The sequence below is a fragment of the Xiphophorus couchianus genome, chromosome 8 (assembly GCF_001444195.1).
Source record: "Xiphophorus couchianus chromosome 8, X_couchianus-1.0, whole genome shotgun sequence".
NCBI classification, from domain to species: domain Eukaryota; kingdom Metazoa; phylum Chordata; class Actinopteri; order Cyprinodontiformes; family Poeciliidae; genus Xiphophorus; species Xiphophorus couchianus.
This window is the reverse complement of record NC_040235.1, coordinates 26883069-26898534: the sequence shown is the minus strand read 5'-3', so window position 1 is coordinate 26898534 and position 15466 is coordinate 26883069. Positions and strand designations below refer to the sequence as shown.

At 42.0% G+C, this 15466-nt stretch overlaps 2 protein-coding genes across 2 annotated transcripts; one reads left to right on the top strand and one right to left on the bottom strand.

Annotated features, from left to right (window-relative positions):
* The first annotated feature begins 3971 nt into the window (after positions 1–3971).
* On the top strand, positions 3972–5569 carry cldn5b (claudin 5b). The gene has a single exon (XM_028025402.1). It carries the CDS (start codon positions 4091–4093, stop codon positions 4736–4738), a length of 648 nt encoding a protein of 215 aa, XP_027881203.1. The 5' UTR covers positions 3972–4090; the 3' UTR covers positions 4739–5569.
* Positions 5570–6557: 988 nt separating this feature from the next.
* acads (acyl-CoA dehydrogenase short chain) lies at positions 6558–15438 on the bottom strand. Its single transcript, XM_028025401.1, has 10 exons — positions 15291–15438; positions 13682–13842; positions 12637–12786; positions 12448–12559; positions 11745–11896; positions 11485–11655; positions 9777–9914; positions 9439–9534; positions 8180–8236; positions 6558–8093 (listed from the first exon to the last, which is right to left on the bottom strand). The coding sequence occupies exons 1-10, from the start codon at positions 15316–15318 to the stop codon at positions 7941–7943; spliced, it is 1218 nt and encodes a 405-aa protein (XP_027881202.1). The 5' UTR covers positions 15319–15438; the 3' UTR covers positions 6558–7940.
* Positions 15439–15466: the final 28 nt, after the last annotated feature.

Sequence of the window (15466 nt, the reverse complement as noted above, 5' to 3'; positions counted from 1 at the left end):
GAAATGTTAAATTGCACAATTATGGTAAATGGAAACGCAGCTACAAACGAGGTAAACGTTTTAGATTAATCACATGTGTTAGCACACAAAAAGGAGCAAAGACCCGCCCCATATTTGCTCCTAAAAATAACAAAAGGCCAACACAGTGGCCAGGTGCTGTGGAGAAACTTCTTCTGCCGATTTGGGCGTCCTGTTAAGTTGCACACTGACCAGGGGCGCAACTTTGAAAGTGCTGTAGTGAAGGAGCTGTGGGCTTTGTTGATGTTTTGAATTTTACCCAATCACTAACATTTGCCCTTGACGCATGTAATGCACCAGTTCACCGCTATGAAGTTTAGCAGAAATTGCCTGCACTTTATGCAAACATCCTTCGATCCAAAGAGAGAAGTGTAGCCGAACGAAGCTGCTGATGTTAATTCAATGTTTGGAATTAATTCATTAATTAATTGTGACCAACACGACTTCGTTCACCTCCTCTACTGCCATCGCTGAAACTACAGACAGAAAATCAACGTCATTGTTCACAACTTCTCCTTCTGCTCGCTTATTGGTCTGGGAGAAAAATCGACAGGAGAAATCCAAGTCAATGGCAGAAAGCCTAGAATGTCTGTGAAGGGGAGATGAGAATTGAGCAGAACAGCATAGGAAGGCCAGGCTACGGCATAGTAGAAAAAGAGAGAATCAAATAAATATAAAAACCTTAGAATAAGAAGAGGTGGTGAAACCTTGTTATCACACACTGACCCGCTGGCTTTCTGTGTTTTACAATCCAGAAGGTAAACGTCGGATGTTTTGGAGCCTGCAGAAGGAGGATGCTGTTTTTTGACCAGCCATAAACATTAAACCAAAGAGAGAGAAGAGGAAGCATCTGGCTTTTTAAACACACACTCAGAACACACACACATGCACACACACATGATGACAATATTTTGGTCCCCTTATTGAGTCTGCTGGCCGTCTCCACTGCCTCAATGTTGATTAAGACATATTCACTGGGGTTATTTATCCAATCTGACCCACTCACCTGCTACGTGACATCATGACATGTTCTGTTTCATGCACTTGTGTGTGTGTGTGTGTGTGTGTGTGTGTGTGTGTGTGTGTGTGTGTGTGTGCGTGCACTGCAGTAATGAGATCTCCAGGTGTGAAGCTGATTGTGTTTTTCTGAAGGATTGTTTCCTTTGTCATCATACAGGCGTCCAGTTTAGACTGAGTGACCAGCAGCAGGTTTGGCTTTACATTCTTAGCTGGCAGGTCATTTCCTCCACACGTCTGTATCTACAGCTGGGCTCATAAGTTTACATACCCTGGCAACACTGCAAAAACACAAAATCTTACCAAGTGTTTTTGATCTGGTTTCCAGTGCAAGTATATACACTTGAAACATACTAAACTAACTTACAAGTAACTTTTAAGCAAAATAGATGAGTTTTTCAAGTCAATATTTCCTTAATAGTGCTTTTTTTTTAAGTACTAGCTCCACTGGCAGATTTTTTTCATCTATAATGTGGGAAAAATGTCTTATAACAAATGAAATCATCTGCTAGTGGAGCTAGTACTTTTTTATAATGAGCTCAGCAGATGTGCAGATCCACCAGGTGTTTGCTAATTGCTGCTGGCTAGTCTGAAGGAGCTGAGTGGAGGAGCGAAGGGGAGGGCTGCTCTGTAAGCTTGGAAGCTGAAGCTCCAAGGAGGAGCTGCGTCCACCCATGTGTTTTGCACAGCTTAATGGTTGCCATGGAGATGAATAGATTTATCAAACATGCATGAATGAATTAAGACAACACTCCAGGTGTGTTTTTGATGAGGGAATAACATTATAACATCATGTACATTTCAAAAAGGTCAATTTTACATAATGCTGCCCCTTTAAGGGGCAAAATGAAAGTAGGAGAGGGCGATACTGGTTAGGAGGGGGAAACTGTCCAGTAGTCATGAGGTTTACCATTCGTGTTGGTTGGCTTACTTAACTTTTTGGCCTTCCACTGTTTCCCACATCCGCTCTTTCAATTCACAACGTCCTTGTGAAAAGCGTCACCCAGAGCGCGGTCACCAGAGACACATCAATACAAACTTTGAGCCAAGTAGCAAAGCTTTGACTGTAAAATAAAGTTAAAGATAATTTCTTTTTAAGATAAGATAAATCTTTATTGTCATTGTCACAAGGACAACGAAATTTAAAAGGTGCCATCAGTCAGTGCATTTGCTTAAAAACAAAAAATAACTGTCTCACAATTCACACACAATGTAAGAATCAACAAACAACTGGTAAAAAAAAAAACAACTAATAAATAAGAATAGCCACATTCTCACATACATCATTCATGATGATTAATGGTTGTTTTTGATTGCATTTAGTTTTGTTATTGCTGTCGGGTAGAAACTGTCTCTGAGACGGTTGGTTCTGGTTCTGGTTGCTCTGTATCTTGTGCCTGAAGGCAGCAGTGTGAACAGAGAAGGTCCGGGGTGAGAAGTGTCCTTTGTGATGTGTTGTGCTTTTCTTAGACAGCGGTCGCTGTACAGGTCCTCCAGTGAGGGGAGAGGGCAGCCAATGATTTTTTGGGCTGTATTCACAACCCTTTGGAGAGCTTTCCTTTGAGCCGTAGTGCTGCTGTTATACCAGACGCAGATACAGTAAGTCAGTATGCTCTCTATGGAGCACTTGTAGAAGGACACCAGCAGCTTCTCCTTGATGCTGTTCATTCACGTGTCATTTATATAAATCTCTGTGCAATGTGTCATCATCAGAAAGCCTAGAATGTCTGTGAAGGGGAGATGAGCAGATACAGCAGGGGTAGTAATCAACCCCTGCTGCTGCTTTTCTGACCCACTTGTTAGGATATGGTCGTTTCTGTTGGGGGGCATCACTCCCATCTCCAGGTCCAAGCTTTGGGCCAAGTGTTCTTTAGAGAACAGAGATGTTGTCGCTGAACCACACCTCTTCCTCCTTCCATTTTGTGTTATCTGCCTCAGAGGTCCCTCTGGGTGAGTCAACGGAAAGCCCAGCACAGTAACCCTACTAAGTACTCTGTTATGATTCAAACATGTTTGTCTGAATTAGACAGAGCGAGGGCAACACTGAGATTGTGTCCAGTAACGGCAGCGGCGTGATTAGAGCGGGTGTGGCGCAGCGGCTTCGTTCTGCAGTGAACATCAGACGTGGCGGCACAGAAACACTCGATCGTTGCTCATTTCCACCCCTCGCACGCCATTTTTAGAATGACCCCCCCTTTTTTTTTCTTTTTGTCGAAACTTTTATAAGTGAAATGTGTGATCACATAAAAAAAAAGGTCTGTTTTGCTGCTTGGCTTGCTCTTTGTGTAGGTCAGAAAAGCAGACAGCAGTCAGGAAGAACACTTCAACATCCAGCAGTTCTTCATAAAAACTCTTAATAGCAAAATGACTAATAGTAATAATAATAATAATCCATTTTATTTATAAAGCCCTTTATGTCTCCAATTGAAACCTCAAGGGACTCATTCACACACTGATGATGGCAGGCTACCGGACTGGAGCCACAGCTGCCCTGGGCAGGCTGACAGAATGACCAACACCAGCGGGCAGGCTGGGCCAAGTGTCTCTAATTCCAGGAGGAAACATGGGAGTTCCAGGAAACAAGTCAGAATTTCAGAACAAAATACGTCAGAATTCTGGGAATAAAGTCAGAGTACTTTTCTTTAGTGGCCCTGATCTTCTATATAAATCTAAAGCCACGTTTCGTTCCTCTTACACTGGGCAGCTGTCCGTCTCATGGGGGGGTTAGAGCGGGAAGGTCAGGGGGCACCACCTCTGAACTGTAAACATTCTCCCGCGTCTACATGAGCACGTGCTTATGTACCCGACAGACCCTGCCCTCCTCATCCTCCTCATCCTCCTCATTAGCTGACGCGAAGACGCCTCCGCTGCTGATTGGCCCAAAGTTTTACTGTTTTGCCGTTGTGCGTGAGGGCGTGTGTGTGTGTGAGTGTGTTTCTGATCCAATGCTGAATAAAAAGGCCAGAGCAGAACTTCTCCGACCAGCTGTGATCAGAAAGGAGCGCAGCACGCGTCACGTACTCAGGGACCCAGCAGCACCGACACAACCAGAACCATGTTCGCCGCCTGCCTGGAGGTCCTGGGGATGATCCTGTGCGTCGCCGGCTGGCTACTGGTGATGATCGCCTGCGGGCTGCCCACCTGGAAGGTGAACGCCTTCATCGAGGGCAACATCGTGGTGGCGCAGACCATCTGGGAGGGGCTGTGGATGTCCTGCGTGGTGCAGAGCACCGGACACATGCAGTGCAAGATCCACGACTCGGTGCTGGCGCTGGCGCAGGACCTGCAGACGGCCCGCGCCCTGACGGTCATCTCGGCCCTGCTGGGGGTCGTGGGGCTGACGGTGACGGTGGCCGGGGCGCAGTGCACCAACTGCCTCAAGGACGAGACGGTGAAGAGGAGGGTGGTGTACGCCGGCGGGGTCATCTACATCCTCTGCGGGCTCTTCGTGCTGGTTCCCCTCTGCTGGATGGCCAACAACATCATCACGGACTTCCACAACCCGAAGGTCCCCCCCGCTCAGAAGAGGGAGATCGGGGCGTCCATCTACATCGGCTGGGCCGCCGCCGCCCTGCTGTTGTCCGGCGGCACGCTGCTCTGCTGCTCCTTCTCCCAGGGACCCAGAAGCCCCTTCCCCATCAAACTGGCCCCCACCAAAACCATCACGGTCAGCGGCGAGTTTGACAAGAAGCACTACGTGTAAAAATCCACTGGAGGACAGTTTTGTTTAGGGGACTTTTAGTTGGGCAGAAGCCCGTCCAGTTTCGGGCGGTTCGCCCACCCGGAGCTCAGAGGTTCGCAGGAGAAAAGCCTGTAAAAATATGAATGTTGTTGAAATGAAGGTAATTGACTGAGGCGGTTCGTAGCGCGTCGGCACCGCCAGGAGCCTGAACTCTGAGGACAATCAGAACCAGGTCATTATAATGTGGTGAGGTTCCGATCCAGTCACTGACTGTAAAACCGAGCAGGTGCTGTTTTTTGTCATTTTTGTACAGATTTCTTTTTCTTATAAACAATAAAACAAAATGTACTGTATTTTATTATAATTTTTTTTTACATAAAGAGTCTCATGTGATATTAGAAGTATTTTTGTTTTTCTTTAGAAAAAGAAATTAAGTAAGAAATATGAATTATACCAATACTCATGGAAGGCTAACGGGACAGATGCGGGGCTCTAACATGGTGACAAGAAACGAAGATCTGATCTTGAATTTCAGTGCATTTATTTAGTGGAGAGTTAAATTCACCAGGGATTATCTTACACATAGAAATGCACGTGAAGCCTTTGTGGAAAAAAAAAAACTTTTTAAGATAATCAGAGTGTCTATGAACTTTGAATTAGTTGCATTAATATACAACTAGAATCTGGGATGGGCACATTTCTGTTAGAACCTCTTGAGGATGGAAAGGAAACATGGCAGTCAGGCAGATGTGCGTTGATTTAAAGGCAATGGCTTCAACAGGAAAAGGAAGTAATAACTGAGAGCCATCTCCACTGTCACAGTCTTTATTAAAACGTTTAAATGTAGAAAATGGAAAAAAATAAATAAGAAGATTGACTAAAGATTATCTTGTCATCACGCCCAGAATGTTAACTTAATGGAGGGGAAAGTAAGTCTGAGCTGCTACAGAGCTCCAGCACAGTGCCCTTCTCCATGGCAACCATTTATTAAAAGCTTTTTGGACTTTACTTATGTAAAGCAATTTATGACAATATTCATTTTAATCAGATCATTTTCATGTATAGTTTCTTTTCCTGTTCAGTACTGATACAATTTTAAATTTAAAAGTGTAACATGTTTCTTTCCAGGCACATAGTGCCAGTTTATAGCACAACTCTGTTACCTTCAGTTGTTACAAAAATGCTGTATATTAAACGTGACTTAGAAGTTTGACTTTGTAATTTATTGCCTTAAAATTGGGCATCTGTCTCTTTAAGAAGCTCCAGCTCCTGCCAACACTCTGCCTCCAGCAAGTCATCACAACATGGCTCCTCCAGTATGCCGTTTACAACCATCCTTTAGAGCAGGGGTCTCAAACTCCAGTCCTCAAGGGCCGCAGTCCTGCAACTTTTAGATGTGACTCTGCTGCTCCACACCTGAAAAGAATAATTAGGTCATTAAGGCTCTGGAGAACTGATCTACACAAGGAGGAGGTCATTAAGCCATTTCATTCCAGTGTTTTGTACCTGTGGCACATCTAAAACTGTAGAACTGCGGCCCTCAAGGACTGGAGTTTGAGACCCCTGCTTTAGAGCGTTGGCTGAGAGGAAGTTTGTTTGACACACTCAGTGTTCCACCACTTCCACCAGGTGTTTGCTAATGGCTGCTGGCTAGTCTGAAGGAGCTGAGTGGCAAGACTCAGCTGGAGACTGCAGCTCCAACGAGGAGCTTAGTGCAAATAGGTGGCTCTTTGAATGAGTAGGCGTTTAGGCTCACCAGAATGGTTGCCATGGGAGATTCAAGAATTTTTTTCAAACATGCATGACAAAAAAATAAAATAATTAAGCTACTTCAACACTAACCAATGAAATTTTTTATTTAGAAGCGGTTCTAGAGCCTAACACGTTCTCCAACTAACTGCTCCAAATGGAGTTTAAGCCAAAATCAACAACATCCAAATAAAATTTTATATCTTTTTCATTTTTTCTTGTCATTTTCATGTGTCATTGTGTTGCGCATGTCCTGGGAACGTCACACAAAGTCTGTCAAACTGTAAATCTAAGAGCCTTTCATACGTCTGCATGTCATAAACAGAGGCTTTCAGCAGCCTGTTAAACTGACTGACCTAATAATGGATCAAAAATTGCTTCAGCAAAGTGTCACTTTAAGAGTGTGCAAGAACTTTAAAGATGAAGTTCTTGGGATAGCATGTGAGTGAAGACCTAAAGAAATCCCCTAACACATCCTGTTAGCTAGAGGAAACCTTCAGGAACTTGGCCCCCATAAGTGCTTGTGTAAAAGCTCCTGTTTGTATGTGAAATAAGGGAAATAAATAGGACTATTAAACTGAGGTTCGGTAATCAGGTCGGCGTTTCACACGCGGTAAACAAGCAGCGCGGCTGCAGTGAACAATGCTCCCTATCGTCAGTACAATCAGCAGGGAGCCATTCCAGCATCCGGAATCTTGGCCTAGATCAGCAGTCAGAGCCTTCACATGGAGTAATGGAGAGGAAAGGAGTAAACACACACACACACCCCAACACACACACACAGACTGGAGCTGCTTCTTCCCACCATCGTTCCAATCTCAAACCGCTGCGTTTTTATTAACACCTGCACATAATAAATTACAATCAAATATGTAAATGCTGAGCGCTGAAAGGCGTGTGAGGCAAACACACAGTGTGTCATCACACACACCTTCAGATAATGAATCAAAACTGTTTCAATGAGAGCGTCTTTATCGCAGCAGAGAACTAAACATTCTGATGATCTGCAAGTGTGATCACAGTGTTCCTATTACACAACCGCTCCTGATGTTAGGATGCAGAAATGGGTCAAGATGCACGATGACTCTCTGTCGCCACCTGGTGGTCGGACCTCTGAATGGCACATGATGAGCGGTGAAAAGAAAAGGATTCTGGGAATGGTTTGGAACAGAACGTCAACATAAACCCAGAAACGTCTGCACTTAGAATATGAGGTTTGGAGAAAAGATGCCCTGATTTTAAATATTTTGGCCAGTTAAATATTTTAACTGGCCAGTTAAGCTCTTATTTCATTTCCAGTGTATTTCAATCAATGCCAGAATATCTTGCTGGTTTAAAACCACCTGAATCTTCTCTTCAAGCCTCAGCTAACATCAACAAAAAGGCCTTTACCGTTGGGAAAACAAACAAACAAACAAAAATAGAAAACTGTATTTCATCCAGGATAAAGTGTCCATTTAGTGCAGAAGAGCTCCTATGACTGGTATTCCTTCAGGATCTGACCGGCGATGACCAGCCTCTGGATCTCACTGGTGCCCTCGTAGATCTCTGTGATGCGGGCGTCGCGGTAGTGTCTCTCGGCGGGCATGTCCGTCACGTAGCCCATCCCGCCCAGGATCTGGATGGCCTGAGTCACAATGCAGAAACAGAACAAGGTTTTACACCGACCACCGCTTCGGTTCTGCTCCAGTCCTCCGTTTGCTGTTTTCTTACCTGATGGGAGCAGAAAGTGGCGGCCTCAGACGCCGCCAGTTTGGCCATGGCTGCTTCCTGCGGGAAAACACCATCAGAGAAATGTCCGTCACCCAGAGATGTAACAATGATCAACTTTTTAGTTGGTTCCTGTGACCTGAACTGGTTTGATCACTGAATGTGTTTTTTATTTTTGGTTTGTTTATTGATTTTTTTTTTAATACTACAAACAAGACACAAGAACTACATTAAACAAACTAATCCCCAAGGTAAATAAATATAAATTTAGTCCCATACGTTTGTGGATTTCTTTCATAAAGATTTTTTTACCGGGACTTTAAGATGTAAATTTTTTAAATCAATTACATCAATTTTATACTCGTTGACATTTTTTTTGTCCATTATTTTCAAAACATAGAAAGGTTCTGGCCCGAACCTTTGTCTTTGTGTGTTTCTGATATGTCCCCTTAAATTTAACATAAATGCGACATCATCAGTTGAAATAACAAAGTAACGGATGACGAAGCTGCTTCTGTTGGCCCACAGTGAGTCAATTTTTGCTTTAAAAATGATTTGCTTGGATGCTGGTAAACACAAGTTGTGCTAAAAAGATTTAGCATATTAGCAAAGTTTTTCAGGTCTAAAATAGCATCTGAATGCTAAACATGTTGCAGCAGCACAGACGTCCCCATTTTGCACCAATCTGATGGTTGAATAACAAAATAAAAACACTACATATCTTTGTCATTGAGCTCATATGTGTATTTATTCAATACTTTAACAGCAAAAAGTGCTTTTGAATAGAAAATGTAGCTTATTTTGTCGGTAGGCTATACAGTTTTCAATTAAAATGAGTCATTCCTTTCCACTGTCACCACATGCATGCTTAGCACAAGTGATTGTTTTGTCAGATAGAAACTTTTTACCAGTTGGTGTAATAAAGTGAATATTACCACAGGATCAAATTATTACATGTGAAACAGAGTTTTAACCTGTTTTTATGAGCAGAACTGAACTGATTCTGTAGATTAATTGAATCCGTTTGTCCTGTAAAGTCCTTGAGATGTTTGTAATGTAGTAAACTGACTTAAAGTGAAGAAACCTACAACATGATTCACCTGTGTCCCACTTTAATTGAGTTATTTCTGCATCTAAACTCTTTAGGAGTTAAACTTTGTGACATGAGAGCAAAGGACAATAAATAATGAGGAAATGTCTGAATGACATCAGATTCAAATGTTGAGTATGTTCCATTCGTTGTGCAGAGGCCCACAGTTTACCTTGGTGAAGGCTTTCTTCGCGTCTCGGAGGAGTGAAGCTTTCCAGGTGAGCAGGCGGGCGCTCTCTATGGCCACGGCCATGTCAGCCAGTTTAAACTGGATCAGGTCAACACAGAGAAAAACAAAAGAGTTCAGTCTGAGGGACTGGCACCCTGGAATTAAGAAACTGTATTAAGATTCTGTGTTTATAAACTCCTAAACTGAACTTCGGTTTTCTCTGAAGTCCGTTTTTACCCGGTAACACACTAAACTGTAATGAATCAGACTAAAACTAGCTCTAGCTCTGTCTTTAACAGGAAGTCCAGCATGTGGTTCTGTTTGAGAGCGGCTGGTCTTGCCTGGATGGCTTGCAGCTTGCCAATGGGCGCTCCGAAGGCGGTCCTCTTGTGTGCGTAGTCGGCGGCGCAGTCCAGCGACGCCTGAGCGATGCCGAGAGCCTGGGACGCGATGCCGATCCGCCCGCTGTCCAGGGTTTGCTGAGGGACGCACAAGCGTCATGCAACTTAGCCAGACGTAAACACCACCAGAGGACACAAACACATCGTTATTTGCACCTAAATATGCAGAGATCTTGAAAATTAGAGAACTCCATAAAGTACTCTTTAAAACCAGTCAGTTTTTTTCCTGGCAAAAATAGCATGTTAAGAAAACAACAGGCTATTTTGGAAGTTTTTCTCGTCTTGACAGAAAAAGTGAGACTTTTAGCTGCTTCCAGTCATCACCACCACATTTCATACAACCCCTACATAATCAGTTCTAGTTTTAACAGAGCCCTTGAATGCAGCATCAGAGAGAGAAACACTCAACAAAGATGTTAGTCTGTTTAAATGTGGGCAGAATTTCATGTTTTTGTGCATTAAGAGCAAAAACGGGCTGTCACATAATGTTAGCATTATGTGACAAAACAATCTAAAGAGATCTTTGCTGAAATATTTCATTGCATCATTACTATAAATAATTTTGTTTTACACATGTATAAAACTGTGATAAAATTGTCAACTAAATTTTGGTTTCCTTTGAAACACCCAGCTTTAGCTCAGATTAAGAGCTTTTTTGTTGTTGTTATTTTCACTAAGTAACACAATATTCTTACACAATTTATTATTAATTTGTGCATTTTCATGTTGAAATAAAAAGGAAAAACGTGGAGTGGACTACTGCTATGACCTTTATTAATCATGTAATAAACAAATTAAATAAAACAGAATGGTAAAAAGTCACCATCACAACTATGGCTATGGGACTTTAGCATTTATTATTATTATTATTATTATTATTATTAGGGTGGCAAAAAAACGATTATTTTAGTCATCGATTAATCTAACCATTATTCTGAAGACGAATAGATTAAAAAACAAAATCGTCACATTCTGCATATTTTTCTAATATTGCAATATTAGAAATACTTGCAATTAAATATTTTTTCCTTTTTAAATAAGAAAAACATTTTTTGCCTAAAATACAGCAACTGCATTCATTTAGTGAACACTTGATCATTCATAGTAAATTCATCTGCAGCTAAAAAATTCTTCCAACATCAATATGAAAATCTCAGGTCTTTCTGCTGGATTTATCAATACAATGTGGGGCTGATCTGCTGATTTTTTTTTTTTTTTTGGATTAATTGATGAGTAATTAGACAACAAAACATGCTTAAAATGAGATTTCCTATACAGAATTTGAGCAGGGGGAAGCTAAAACTTTCACTTGAGGAGTTCTGGGTAGAACAAATTTACAGATTTTTCTTTTCTTATTTTGCAAAATGTTTAATTTTTATACAGTTTTGACTGCTCTGAATATGTTGTTCTTTCAGCAAATTGCCTTTTTTTATCTGTACAGTCTAGTTGACAATTAATTGCTGACTAAATTTGTTGAAGATTATCTCAATAATCAATAAATCATTTCATTCCTGTCTAATTCCTGTTAGTGTGGCCTGCTTCTCTGAATCAGTAACAGTGGATGTTCAGCATCCATCCATCCAGTGAGCAGCAGGAGGGGCTGAATGTAAAGATTTATGACTGCAGTAGTGATGAAGCGTTAGAATACCATAGCGATTTTGAATCCGGCGCCGCGGGGCCCCAGCATGTTGTTCAGTGGGATCCTGCAGTCCTCCAGGATGATGTTTGCGGTGGACGAGGCCTTGATGCCCAGCTTGTCCTCCTTTTTTCCCAGAGAGAGTCCAGGGTGCGGCATGGGGATCAGGAAGGCACTGATTCCCTGCAGACATAGACGGAGTGGGAGGAAGGATGAGTTAAAGGGAGCTGCTTTCTCTCTGCAGACAGAAACGCCGTGCCTCACTGCCGTGCCTTGTGTTTGAGCTTCTTGTCCGTGGTGGCGAACACGACCGTAGCCGAGGCGTCCCAGCAGTTGGTGATCCAGGCTTTGGTTCCGTTCAGCACCCACTCCTCTCCGTCCTGATGGGCGGTGGTGGAGGCAGCGCCCGCATCGCTCCCGTTTCCTGACGTTTAGGTTCACACTGTTAGATAATCGCATTACTATTGAATGACTGCTGGAACAAAGACAAAGTCATGGAAAACAGAACGTACACTGTGGTTTTAAGCTTCAGGCCAAGCTAGTAATAATCAGGTCAAAAAAAAGAAATTCTCAAGTTATTTCAGTCTAATCCCAACAGATTCTAGGGTCTGTTTTTATTAGACAAATAAGCAGCCATGACATGGGTGTGAAAGACTAAGTACACCAATGATTTCAATTCAATAAAAAGCAACATTATTTATCTCCAAGGGAAATTAAATCTTGTCATAACTCATGTAAATCAAGAGTCTTCAAAGAGTTGCTGTGGATAGGAAGGATTTCCAGTAGCAGACCGTCTTGCAACAATTCCGGAAAGGCCTCTGACTGAAGACTTTTACTCAAGCAATAAGCAATTAATCAATTAATCGTGTAATAATAATCGTGCGGGCTAGCTTACAGTAAAACATGCGTCTGTGTGTTCTGCTCAGTTTCCTGTTGCTAAAACAGTGCGATGCTACAAACGGTAGCTATGGTTACCTGGCTCGCTGAGGGCGAAGCAGCCGACCTTGTCTCCAGCAGTGAACGGGCTGATCCACTGCTTCTTCTGTTCCTCTGTGCCAAACTTCAGGATGGGCCCGATGTATAGAGACTGAGAATCACAGAACAGTCCCAGCATTAGACCAGCGCCGTCTGCCTCGCTCCTCCATGCTGATTGGTTGCTCCTACGTTGTTAACGGAGACCACCACGCCCGTGCTGGCGCAGCCTCGGCTGATTTCCTCCATGGCCAGGCTGTAAGCCAGGTAGTCCATCCCCGCTCCACCCAGCTCCTCTGGCACCTCGATGGCCATCACACCCATCGCCCCCAGCTCCTTTACCTGAATAAGCAGAACAATGGCCGCCAACATCTTTCTTTCTATACAAGTCATGATATGCAAAACAATAGATCAGTTTAGACACAAATTCCTAGAGCATGATGATAAACCATTTGACCCCCAACAGTTTCCTTTGGTTTTATCGCAGTTCGAATTCATTTTAATGTCAGACATTATTCACCTGTTGAATTTCAATAAGGTTTCCATAAAATCATGGCAAAAAACACAAAATCTTACCAAGTATTTCTATTGTCATTTGATAAAAATATGCCAAATAACATAATTATGAACTATTAACATAATTATTCCTCTTCTGCTGTATCTTATTTCACACTTGAAATAAGACAAAACTAAGTAGGTTTTTAGCAAGATATGAGCTTGTTTAAAGTTAATAATTCTATTAATAGAATTATTAACTTCTATTAAGTTAAGTTAACTATGGTAGTTCCACTGGCAGATTATTTCATTTATAACACGGGGAAAGTGTTTTGTTATAAATAATGTCATCTGCCAGTGGAACTAGTACTTTAAATCAAGCCTTTTCTAACATTGCTCAGTACAAAATAAGTAAAAATATGGATGATTCGTCCTGATATCGTATTGTGTCGATATCGGTATCGGCCAGGGCTCAAAGCTGAAAAATCTGCATCGTATTGGAAGTGAAAACATTTTATCAGGACACCTCTAAAAACAAGACAGGAACAGAGACTGAGCTGTCGGTTATACTTTCTTTAATGTGCAAGACTCGTGTTAAAAACAGTAAAATAACATTCAGTACTATTTTTCTGTTGAATCAAATCTTCATTTTTCTACTTAAACTAAAGTTTACATATAATCAATCATTTACAAATCCTCTTGTTGTGCAGCTGTGTGTATATTTGTGTGTGTGAGATAGTACCTGCTTAGCAGGGTAAAAATGCTCCTTATCGAGCTTGGCAGCAATGGGGGCCAGTTCTCTGTCTGCAAAGTCTCTGCAGGTCTGCCTCAGTAACTGATGCGTCTCCGGCAACTCGGCCAGCTGGGACAGACTGCGGCTGCCATGGAGACAGAAGTCTATAACTGAGGGACAAAGGAACACGGACAGGGATCAACACTAAGGGCTGATGCGTTTGCTAAAATGGATAACTAAATTAAAGAAAGAAAAGAGAGATATGTTAAAAAAGCAGAGGAAATGCAGCAAAGTACTTTACCCAAAGCAATCGAAAAATATGCACTATTAATTACAATTCCAGTTATTGGCTTGCTTTATAAAAAAATAACACACTTCATAAAACCAGAATGTTAAATTAATTGACTGCCTATACCAGAAACTGAAGCAAACTTTTTTTCTCCACTGTTGTTTCCATCAGATTAACAATAAATATGAATTTAAAAGCATAAATGTATATTTATGCTTTTAAATATGAATCTAAAAGCATAAATTAAAGGCATTTAGCAGTGAAACTGTATTATGTAATATAATGAAGTGACCTATTTGATGATGTGGGATTTTGTTTAGAACTGCATTTTAGTGCTGGGGCTCTGTCTGTAGACTGAGTGATGATTTTTTTTTAAGTACTACTTATAATCACGTTCTCTTATCTAAATAAATACCACAAAAAAGGGCCAAAAATCTCAGCTCCATGATTTCTGATTTTGGCAGAGGCCGGAAAATATTTCAGTTCAGATATCAGATTAAAAACGAAGTGGCTGATGCATTTTATCTACTTTGGCTGTCCACCACCTATTTTGGTGGCATTTGTGGAATGTATCATGTTTGTTTTTATGGCCAAGTTATATTTTAGCTGCCTCTCTCGCACATCCTCCTTAAAATCTTCGCGAACGAGCGGGAGTCGAACTCGTAACCTCCGCGGCCGCCTGCTCTTCCACCCGTGCCGCTGCCGCCCCGTAACATGTATAAAAATAAATTAGGCAGGCTTATTTTGACCCTTTTTGCCATTGGCATAGTTAAAGGTAATCAAACTATGGTCAACTAGGCTGCATTCAATACACTACTCACTGAGAAGACCGCACTGAACAGCAGCAGGGTCTTTAAACGCACCACTAGCTATCTAGCGTTCGTTTGCTTATGTAGGTGAAAGGTCATTCCCACCATCAGTCACCTTCATCAAATAAATGACCCCGTGAATGCAACATTTAAACAGCAGCACCGGGTGCTTTGATTTCCTCTCTGTAACTAAGTCGGGAGCGGAAGAAGTTTTTGATTTTTACAGCTAAACTGAAACCGTACTTAGCCAGCGAGCTAACTGAAAACACAGCTACATAACGCGTTACTTGCTTCTAATCCCAGCGAGGAGAGAAAAATCACCCAGGTTTGTTTTCCACTGGGGTTAAACTACACAAGTTACAGATGTCAGGTAATCCAAGATGCGAGAACAGCTGTTAATGTGTTCAACCATTATACTGTTAAATAGCTCTTACTTAACTAACCCGCCTCTAACGTGATTCTCTAGCTTGTTTTAACGTTTCTCATTGGTCTTCTTTCGGCTTTGTCCTTAGAAACTCACCTTTTCTAGCTTTAAAAAGTGCCGACATGGTACCTTCCTCACGGTACAACCTCAGCTGAAAGTTTATGAAATTATGTGTTGCCTTCAGGTTTTATCGTGATCGTCATTACTGTATTAGGTTGGTAGAGCATCATTCGCTGAATGAGTCGGCATGGTGCGATTCATATAAAAATCAT

Bases quoted from the DNA above. Each gene is read 5' to 3' on its own strand.
- cldn5b (XM_028025402.1), top strand. From the start codon at position 4,091: ATGTTCGCCGCCTGCCTGGAGGTCCTGGGGATGATCCTGTGCGTCGCC.
- acads (XM_028025401.1), bottom strand. From the start codon at position 15,318: ATGTCGGCACTTTTTAAAGCTAGAAAAG. The intron at 13,843-15,290 runs GTGAGTTTCTAA...TTTGTCCCTCAG, and splicing joins ACTTTTTAAAGCTAGAAAAG to TTATAGACTTCTGTCTCCAT. The intron at 11,897-12,447 runs GTAACCATAGCT...CCTAAACGTCAG, and splicing joins CTTCGCCCTCAGCGAGCCAG to GAAACGGGAGCGATGCGGGC.